This window comes from Erinaceus europaeus, chromosome 2, assembly GCF_950295315.1.
Source record: "Erinaceus europaeus chromosome 2, mEriEur2.1, whole genome shotgun sequence".
Taxonomy (NCBI): Eukaryota; Metazoa; Chordata; class Mammalia; order Eulipotyphla; family Erinaceidae; genus Erinaceus; species Erinaceus europaeus.
The window spans coordinates 34,371,169-34,382,180 of record NC_080163.1 but is presented as its reverse complement, the minus strand read 5'-3'; the positions used below and the strand labels follow the sequence as shown (position 1 = coordinate 34,382,180).

The following is an 11,012-nucleotide window of genomic DNA, read 5'->3' as shown; positions in this document are numbered from 1 at the left end:
TGAGTGGCCCTCTCCTTCACCTGCACACAGGTATCTGCAAACCTCCCTAAAGCTGTGTATCCGAGGTTAATCTAGACTTTTGAAACAATTTAGTGGCACCTGAAGAACAGTTACAAACTGAGGGGCACAGCCTCTGGCTTAACAAGGAGACCCACTCTTGCACTCAGTGGTGTGTTTGGTCCCCGAGAAGTGGCAAGAAAACCCCAAGTTGAGGAAAAGGGAGCACTGGATTCTTGCATCTTTCATTCCAGGACTTTTCTCACAGGACAGAAGTTGTACTAAGTCTAAGTAGAAGTAGACTAATTAGTATCAGTGCTGGCAATGCCAAGCATTCTCTTAAAGATGAACTCAAGCTTAGAAGTTATTAAACAAAATACCCACTTTGGTTAAAATGACAAATATTTTTTTGACAGATTTCCAATCTGGGACCACACGTGTGAAGGCTCAGGACTGCAGAGACACCAGGACTGAGTTGTCCAGTGCCCACTGGACTGAGTTTCAAAAGATCTGGAAAGAAATGTGCTCCTGCTTTGACTACAGAAACCTGGTATTTATTCAGTTCCCTGTCTTATGAGAACTTGGGACTAAAATGAATGTAAAAAACAATGCTTAGAACAGAAAAAAAAAAAAAGGCCACTACTCTTTATTGAATTAAGCCCCATTTTCTGCATCAAATGTAACTCCTAGTGTAAGCAGTTAGATGAAGTGGACATAGGATTTAGACATTGAGAATGCAAAGCACTAGCTAGCTTACCACAATACCCTGATGGGGGAAAAGAAGCATTCACACACAACTGGTGAAGAATAAACATTTTGGAACCTGAGCCAAGGTTTCTCACCATACGAAGTCAACACACAGGTCACTTCACTGGCAGCCTCCCCTTCCACTGCCCCTCCCCCAGCTATGTAGACCACAGAAAGGTAACGTTGGTGGGGGGGGGGGCGGTGGCACACAAGACTACCATATGTTTAACAAACTTCTCCTGGAGATAACTGAATACAACATCAAACATAACACTAAAAAAAGAACACACAAAGAAATGAACAAGTCATATGAGGGTGCTCAGAATCAGACTGGCTGAGCGTCTTAACACAATGCTTGGATATGTAACCTGCTTATAAACACAGGTTCTTGCTCTCAAAATAAATATACTGAACATTTACAACAGAATGAGTGCCTTATGAATGCAGGGTTTTTAAAAATTATGATTCTAACAGGCCAAAAAGTCGCACTTCTGAAACTGATGTGGTGCCACAGCTAGACTAATAGCAGCAGCATCCTCAGCCCACGGCAGCCAAGAAACGTTCGTTCCTGGTGTCCCATGGGTTCTCATACGAAGCAACTTCATAAAGCATGCAGATATCTACTCTGCCAAAGTTTCTAATTTAGTAAAAATGATCACTGTGCTTGTAGGTTTCATACTTCCCAAAATATACATAAGTGATGACAAATTAACAATAGCAGGTTCTTTCTTACCAACAAAATCATAAGGCAGAAGGCTGGAGGTGGGAAATCTGCAAATGAAACAAACAAACAAAAAAACAATAACAACAAAAGAAAAAAACACCCTAGCCACCCCAGCAAAAACAGTGCTAGCACTCACTAAAAAGATCATGCTAAGATCAGATCTAACAAAAATTGAAAGGTGAGCCACAACCCAAAGAACTTTGTCTGTGAGTCCAAGGCATGCAAGCAGCTGAAGGAGATGAGGGCTCGTCTGACAACAGCTTCCTCAGGGCAGGACAGTCACGTCTCACTGGAGCAATCACGACAGGTGAACAGGACGCCATTACACTTCTTCTTCTTCTTTTTTTTTTTTTTTTGTATTGAAAAGAAAAGCAATCACAAGACAAGGAAATTAAAGAATAGTGGAAAGTGAGAACACAGAAATTCACAATGACCTATAAAACAAGCAGAAAAAAAAATCCGAATTATTTTTATACTTTAGGAATTCATTTTTAAGCCTCAATTCTAATAATAAAGGTTATAAGTATGAAATTACTTCACTGGATTCCCTACAGTGTCAATACTCGATCTCATTCTTGTCTAAAAGCACACAGTGCCACAGAATCTGTCAAAGGCTTTCTACCTGGCCAGATGTCTTTAAATATTTTTAAGTTCTTCAAAGGGAAAAAGAGCAACCTAAAACTCATCACCAAAAGGCAGCAACTGCTTATGGAATACTTGGCCAAATAAAGTATGGTTGACCTTTCTGGGAAGCTCAAGTGTAAGGAAATTAGAATAAAATAACTATTTTCACCCCCAGAGCTGTCTGAGTCGAGATGCTAGTGGTCATATAAGGGCTTGATGTGCCAGCCCCGACATACTCACTGGAGAAGAGGGCCCGGTGCTATCCTGCCTTCGTGTCCACCAGCTGCATCTGCACATTGGCAGACATTCCACCCCCGTAGCCTCCCTTGGACTGCATCTGGTTCTGAATGGAGCTGACCTAAAGCAGGACAAAAGAAACATAGTCAGTAACAATTTCTGTCTTAACATCTTGCTTGAGATGCTTCTAATTCAATTTTTTAATTATTCTTTTCACCACTCCCATCACCAAATGTCTGTGTCCCCCTCATCCCCACAGATAACCACTATAGTTCTCCCAGTCTAAGAAATAGGTTGGCATTTTGTTTTTTCACATTTGTATACTCAATTCTCTATCTTCCACATGAGTGAAACCTTTTTGTAGTTGTCTTTCACCTCCTGACTTGCTTTACTACGCATCATCTCCAGTTCCATCCACTTTATCCCAAAAGACACCATATCAGCTTTTTTTTACTGCTGCAAAATACTCTGTTGAGTATATGCCCCATAACTTTGTTATCCTGTCATCCATGGAAGGGTATTTTGGCTGTTTCCAAGTTTTTACTATTGTGAATAAAGCCACTATGAACATGGAAGTGCATACACCCCTTCAAATCAGTATCATCTTATCTTTTGGGTATATGCCTGGGAGTGGAATTGTTAGATCATATGGCATTTCCATTTGTATCTGTTTAAGGATTCTCCATACTGGGGGGGGGGGGGGGACACACCGAAGCGTCACTTCTCTCAATTTCTCTGACTTCTTTTTTCAATGGGCACTTTTTATAGACTTCAACATTCTTTTCTGGTTATAAAGGCAAATGGTGAGGTGAGTAACAAGCATTCTTTGCTACATTTCTCACCTGCTCCCTAACCCTTCTCTTCCTTCTTTCTTTTCCTTCCTTTCCTTCCTTCCTTCCTTCCTTCCTTCCCTTCCTTCCCTTCCTTCCTTCCTTCCTTTCTTTCTGCCTCCAGGGTTATCGCTGGGGCTCAGTGCCTGAACTATGAATTCACTGCTCCTAGAGGCCACCTTCTCCATTTTGTTGTTGTTATTGCTGTTGTTGTTGTTGGATAGGCTAGAGAGAAATTGAGAGAGGAGGGGAAGACAGAGGGGAAGAGAAAGACAGACACCTGCAGACCTGCTTATGAAGAGACCCCTCTGCAGGAGCCAGGGGCTTGAACCAGGATCCTTAGGTGGGGCCCTGTGCTTCACACTATGTGTGGCTAATCTGCTATGCTACCACTTGGCCCCCTCCTAACTTTCTCTACACTTCCCAGCTAGAAAAAGTTTTGTAGTTCATAAAACATGTGGCAACACGTCACAAACAGTCAAAAATACTATATACAGATCAACTCAACTTTCTGAGGCTAATTATCTTAATTTATAACTACTTTACATTCATGGTCACCTCAACTACTTGTAAAAAGAAACAGTATGAAAGTGGACTAGCCAAAGTAAGTCTTTTAAAAGTTCCTGAGTTGCTGGTACACCCACCAGTCAGGTTCACATGCTACCACACACAGACTGCAGCTTGGGGCCGTAGGGAACTGAATCTAGGACTTTGGAGCCTCAGGAATGAGCATTTCTTTTTTAATTTTTAAAATTATATTTATTTATTGGATAGAAACAGCCAGAAATCGAGAGCAACAGGGGAAAGGGAGGGAGGGAGACACCTGCAGGCCTGCTTCACCACTCGTGAAAGACTTTCCCCTGCAGGTGGGGACTGAGGGCTTGAACCTAGGTCCTTGCACACTGTAAGATGTGCCCTCAAAAAGGAGCACCACCACCCAGCCCCACATGAGAATTTTTTTGTGTAACTATTATGCTATCTCACTCACCCTAGGAAATAAAATTTACATACATGACCCTAGTTGTTTTTTTTTTTTAATCTGTAAAATGATAATCTGCCGTAACTACTTATTTTCTTACTCTGCATAAACAAGCAAGCTGAAATGCTCTTTGTGTTTTATCATTATTCTAATCTTTGGTCATCATATCAACAAGAAGCAGGACAGGGGAGTCGGGCGGTAGCGCAGCGGGTTAAGTCCAGGTGGCGCAAAGCACAAGGACCGGAGGAAGGATCCCGGTTTGAGCCCCTGGCTCCCCACCTGCAGGGGAGTCGCTTCACAGGCGGTGAAGCAGGTCTGCAGGTGTCTGTCTTTCACTCCCCCTCTCTCCACTTCTCTCTGTCCTATCCAACAACGATGACATCAATAATAACTACAACAATAAAACAACAAGGACAACAAAAGGGAATAAATAAATAAATAAATAAATATAAAAATAAAAAAAAAAAGAAGCAGGACAGATTGCTAAAAAAAGGAGTAAAATTTGGGTTTTGGAAATGACAGCCCAACAGTGAAGAATCAGAACACATCAACAGTTTTGATCTAATCCATGGATGAGAGGATTCTGATTCAGGAGACGGTGGGAAGGTATCTAAACATATCAAAAATGTACTGGGCACTTCATGTCTTAGAAAACACGACACACAAAGGTGCTCTTTCCACTGGTGATCCTGATGTAGCCAATACATTTCTGAGAGTAAGGCAGGCTTAAATGCATTCTAACTGAAGACAACAAAATATAAAATGCATCATTTATTTAGATTCAAAGGGGTTTAAATGAGAACATGCAATGGCACATCAAGCTACCTTTCTGATCAATCTACTAGGAATGATATATACATTATCTGGATGTATTGCTAACCACACGTTACTATAATAGCCATAGTCAAAGTAATCACATGACCACTTTAGGTAAGAGTAGAAGAAGAAACTGCTCTCAGTCAAATTCATCTTCTGGTAACATGTTTTGTGGCACAAACCAGATTTCATCGTGATACAAAATAATTTCCCACCTAATATGACTTGTTATCTGTTTTAAAAAACACCTTTGTGTTTTCTAAGACATGAGTGTCCAGTACATTTTTGACAAGTTGGATTAATGACTTTCCCACCTTCTCCTGAATCAGAACTGTGAAGGGCCCTTTGGGCTACTTTCCATAAACTAGATCAAACTGCTGATATGTTCTGATTCTTCACTGTTGGGCTGTAAAACCCCTTTCCACAGTGTATTCATTCATAATGCCATAGCAATTCAAAAAAGAAGAAAAAAACACGTTTCTTCCAGGGAACCCTGTGAACTGTGGGTACTGATAGCTTTACAGGCCATAACAACACACCTTTGGGAAACACATTTGGTTCTAGCAACTAAAGTATTTTTAAGGGGGGCTGGGTGGTGGTGCACCCTGTAGACAATGCACAACCCAAACACCATGTGCAAGAACCCAGGTTTACGCCCCCCATCTCCACCTGTGGGGATGGGGCTAGGGGCTCATGAGCTGTGGAGCAGTGCTGCAGGTGTCTCTATCCATTCTAGAGAGCTACAGCTGTTATTCTTTTGCTTACCTAGGACCAAAGTGACAAACTTACTTTTTGTATACAGAATTTCCACTTCCTATTTTCAAAGTTTACTTTCACTTGGCAGATCTTTTGTCAATGCCACCCAGCAAATAAACATAGTGGATCATAATTTTGTGTTTATTAGTAATAAAAGCTTTATTGACTTTCTGGTTCTAATGTCATTAGGGATCAGCTGGACATGTTTACTTTAGAAATAGGCAATGAGGATTTCAGTATCTAGGGAATGGCTTTTGGGCAAAAGTGAGATAAAATAGTAATTTAGAAAATACATCCCCTTATTTGTTGGAGTGACTGTTACACTGAACTGTTTTGCTCTTAGTTAAAAATTAATAAATAATGCAGTCTATTCTGAAAATTCTATTAAAAAAGAGCAAACAAATCTGTTTTGCTTATTTCTGGTTCTTTATACCTTACAAATTTTTATGAACCTGTCCTAAGGAGAAAAGGATGCAAATTCTAACTTTATGAAGAGGTAAAATACGGCATGCTAATATTTTATAAATTAAATCCAACAGAATGTTTGTAAAAGGAAACTAGCTGAACTTTTTTAATTAACTTTTTTATATTTATTTATTTTCCCTTTTGTTGCCCTTGTTTTTTATTGTTGTTGTAGTTACTATTGCTGTTGTCACTGTTGTTGGATAGGACAAAGAGAAATGGAGAGAGGGCAAGACAGAAAGAGGGAGAGAAAGATAGACACCTGCACACCTGTTTCACCACTTGTTGAAGCGACTCCCCTGCATGTGGGGAGCCGGGGCTCGAACTCAAACTGGGATCCATCCTTACGATGGACCTAGCACTTAGCACCACATGCACTTAACCCGCTGTGCTACCGCCCGACTCCCCGAAACTAGCTGAATTTAAGATAACAAAAAGCTGATCAAGTCCCTTTGAGAGTGAAGGGAACATGAATATTAACTTCGATCCAAAACTCATTATTTATTTTCCCTTTTGTTGCCCTTTTTTTTGTTGTTGTTGTAGTAGTTGTTGTTACTGATGTCATCGTTGTTAGATAGGACAGAGAGAAATGGAGAGAGGAGGGGAAGACAGAGAGGAGGAGAGAAAGATAGACACCTGCAGACCTGCTGCACCTCCTATGAAACGACTTCCCTGCAAGTGGGGAGCCGGGCCTCGAACCAAGATTCTTATGCAGGTCCTTGTGCCTCATGCCACGTACGCTTAACCCGCTATGCTACCTCCCAACTCCCCAAAAATCAAATTTTTAAAAGTATCTTTTTTCTTTTGGAGAATGGTAACTACAAAGAGTTCAGTACAAGAAACAGAATCAAATGCAGAACTCCACAAATTTGATAAAACTAATGCTTTGTTGTTCATTTTCTTCTTTCTCTTCTTACACTACGTATTTTTCTTCAGTGCCTGCAGTGAAATGGCATAAAATGTATACAAGGTCCCACAGATTTCCAATGACTATGCCCCAAGGGTCCACCTGCCTGTTGTACTTTCTGGCATGTTTCAATGTCATACTTACTGAATTCATCCCACTGAACAGGTCTCCTGATCCTACATGAGCTGTGTGTACAAAGTTTGTCGGTTCTCCAATCATACTTCGGTCAATTCGCCGGCGCCTTTTCTAAAATATGGGAAACATTATTTGAAAATATTGTTAGTAAAATGATTATTAAAATAATTATAGTGGGTTTACATACTGTGGATGAATGACTCTCAAGTTCCTCAAGAGTAATATATACACAAAAAGAAAATGATTTGGCAAAGTAGAATAACCAGTTATGATCTAAAATACACTGCCTCCCACACATTTGTGTAATAATCACTTATGTTTCATTCTTCAGAGAAATGTAAAATCAAGGCTGAGGAGGTAGCTCAACAGCAAAGCATAGGCTCTGCAAATATAAGGTCCCACGTTCAAAATGGCACCACCATGTCAGATGATTTGGTTCATTCTTAATCAATTTTAAATGTTAAGCTTGATTACTTTGTATGATAGGACAGGGAGTAATTGGAAGGTAGGAAGAGATGCCTGCAGCACTACTCTATTGCTCATGAAGCCTCCGCGTACAGGAGGTAGGGGCAGGGGGCTTGAACCTGGGTCCTTGTGCATGGTAACACACATACTCCATGTCCTAATATATCTTTTCTTAAATGGAAAGTGACTGTCAGTCACCACTATTGTTAAGCAAAAAAAAATTTAGTGTGATTTGAGCACAATATTCAGATTTTAAATATTAAGTTTCCTAACTTAATTTTTTTGATGTTTATAAGAACCTAGTTTGTCTTTCTACACAGATGAATTTTTCAGCTGTTTTACCTGGGGGATCAAATTATTGGTTCTAGTTCTTTCAACTTGTTTTGGTGAAGAAGAAATTGCCGGGGGCTGGGTGGTGGTGCACTGGGTTAAGTGTGCACAGTATGACGCACAAGGACACGCGCAGGGATCCTGGTCCGAGCCCCTGGCTCCCCACCTGCAGGGGGGTCACTTCATAAGCGGTGAAGGTCTGCAGGTGTCTAACTCTCTCCCGCTATGTCCTCCCCTATGATCTCAATTTCTCTCTGTCCTATCAAATAAGAAGTTAGAAAGAAAAAAAAAAGCTGCAGGAAATTATCAACTAGGCTGGGCCCTGCTCACAGGGTGCTGGGCCCTTTCCCCTGGCGATCTCAGCTCCCAGTCAGGTTGCCCATTCACCCTTCTACCTCCTGAGAGGTATTTTCCTTATGCTGCTGCTGCATTTCATTGGTCACCCAAGGTTTTTCCGGAGAGGAGGGTTATCTTAAATCACTCTCAAGTGCTCCATGACTCATAAGTAACAATCTAATCAGAAGCAGGTATTGGCACAGCTGGCTAGTACAGGACCCACCTCCCCTTCTCTCTCTCTCTCTCTCTCTCTCTCTCTCACACACACACACACACACACACACACACACACACACACACACACACACACTCTGAGATATGTCCCAAGACCCCACAGTGGATATCTGAAAGCAAGGATGGTATCAACCTGGTGGGAATTGTACCCCTCTTATCCTATGGTTTTGTCAATATTTCCATTTTATAAATAAAAATTAAAAAAATATTTTAAGCCCACAGGCCATATAGTCTCTGTTATAACTTTAACCAAACTGCCTTGACAATATGCAAATAGCTATAAGTAACAGGTGAACAAAAGAGAATGTAGTTGCTTCCAGTAAACATTTACAGCATCAGAAGGGCAAGATAAATTTGGTCTGCAAGGAGTATTTTGCTGACCCCATCTCTCAACTAATACATTATTTTTCATTTTTTGAAGCCCTTTGTTATGAGATCACATCATTACAATATTGGTTAAACTCTGAGAATATGTCTTGTAGGTTTCTCCCCCTCTTCTTGAGTGTGAATTACAGTCTATAATATTAGGACATAAATACTTTCATTCCTTTGTGTACAAATTTAGTTACATCAAGTTCCTTTTTGAAAAGTTGGCAATAAATTCGATCTGTCCTTTGGAAATTCAATTCTGCTCCACAATACTACATAAAAATTTCAGGCTACAACAAGTGCAACAAAAGGGTAATAAATAAATATAAAAAATTAAAAAAAATTCAGGCTAAACTGATACCGGAAAACCCTGAAAGGATCTAGATTTTCTGTCTACATTCCTCAATGTTTCTTCTGTATAATATACTGATTCTGCCATTTCTTGTACCCTACCAGGTGCAAACTCTCTGCCCCTAGTCACAGAGCTGGTACCCAAAACATTCCTTTGATCTGGGAAGCCTTTTGCCATCATAATTTCATCCTTTCTCCAGGCTCTTTATCTATTTCTACCCATCCCTTCATATACATACTTCACTATTTTCATCTGGAATGATACAGACCCCAAATGAACCTAAAGCAGCAATACTACCTTTTATTTCTAAGATTGAGAAGTGGGGGGAGAAAATGCAATCAGTAGGTGTTGTATGTGTTTTCCTTTCTTACTGATAGTACACTGTTGCATTTCCAATCAATTAGCTTTTGTCAGGTTGTGTCGCGGGGGAGAGAACTCGACTGGAGCCAACCTGGGCTGCTGCTTACTCAGCAACGCAGAAGAGGAATCAGGAACTTGTGGCTGAGTGGAAATGCAATGCAATGCTTTTATTGATCAGAGAAAACGCATTGATATCTTTTGAAACGGAAGTGGCAGGTCGGAAAAGGAGATGGCTAGGAGAGGGGGTGGAGAAAAGAAAAGAGCGTGAAGGTAGCAAGCTTCCGTAGCAGCTGTTGCAAAGGTTCTAACCAATGGGAATTAAATCAGTACAGTGCAGGCAGGGCGGGTCTCAGGCAAAACAATGATTATATAAACAGACCACAGCACCAAGCAATGCAGGGGACCTGGCGTAATGACCAACAAGCTTTGTAAGGAAGCTGCATGTGTAGGGTGCATCCAAATGTGCCATCATCACAGGATGTAAATTTTCTCTGTGAAGGACAAAGTGCAGGGTTTTGTTCCCAGTACTTCACATACTCCTGATAGGAACAGAGAAGGATGAATGCCTTTAGTTGGATTAATGGGACAGTTGTTAAGTTCTAGGAAATAAAAGCAACCAGAGGCCTGCAGATTGTTCCCCAAAACACCTGCAGCCAACATGTATGTGATACAGTTCTGTGCAGACTGAGCTATTTTGCTCAGCCAGAAGGTCTCTGAAGCAGAGACCTTCTTTCTCTCTTTGCCTCCAAGGGTTATTGCTGGGGCTCGGTGCCTGCACTACAAATCCACTGCTCCTGGAAGCCAATTATCCCATTTTGTTGCCCTTGTTGTTGTCACTGTTGTTAGGTAGGAGCTCAGAGAAATGGAGAGAGGAGGGGAAGACAGAGAGGGGGAGAGAAAGACAGACACCTGCAGACCTGCTTCACCACCAGTGAAGTGACCCCCCTGCAAGTGGGAAGCTGGGGGTTCCAACCAGGATCCTTATGCTGGCCCTTGTGTTTTGTGCCATGTGCACTTAATCCGCTGTTACTGCCCAACCCCCAGAAACAATTTCTGATGATGCAATTCTGAATTTGCATCATTCCCTCCAAAAAGGTGTCTGGGGCTTAGCAAAAGGCTATTCTTGGTCCAATCCCTTGTGTTGGGTGATTTAATCTAACATTTGAGTTACTGTAGGTAGGTGCTGAAGAGAAGAATCACCATGCTACACTCAAACTACCAACTATATCACCTAGAAATGTTTCTTGAAAGAATAAATTACCACTGGATATGCTTTCTCTTTTTTCTCCCCCAACCTCCTCCCAACTGGAGCACTTGCTCAGCTCTGGCTTATAGTGGTGTCTGAGTCAAGA

General features: G+C 41.2%; 1 protein-coding gene across 7 annotated transcripts in view; it reads right to left on the bottom strand.

Moving 5' to 3' along the window:
- Positions 1–1,405: 1,405 nt before the first annotated feature.
- Positions 1,406–11,012, bottom strand: part of CDC42SE2 (CDC42 small effector 2) — a 183,557-nt gene continuing 173,950 nt past the window's right edge. For all 7 annotated transcript variants that reach the window (XM_060177721.1, XM_060177714.1, XM_060177728.1 and 4 more), the window contains 3 exons: positions 7,224–7,325; positions 2,333–2,450; positions 1,406–1,902 (listed from right to left, as the gene is read on the bottom strand). In XM_060177721.1, coding sequence (XP_060033704.1) covers positions 2,352–2,450; positions 7,224–7,325 — 201 coding nt within the window. In that variant the 3' untranslated portion in view covers positions 1,406–1,902; positions 2,333–2,351. The remainder of the gene's footprint in view (positions 1,903–2,332; positions 2,451–7,223; positions 7,326–11,012) is intronic.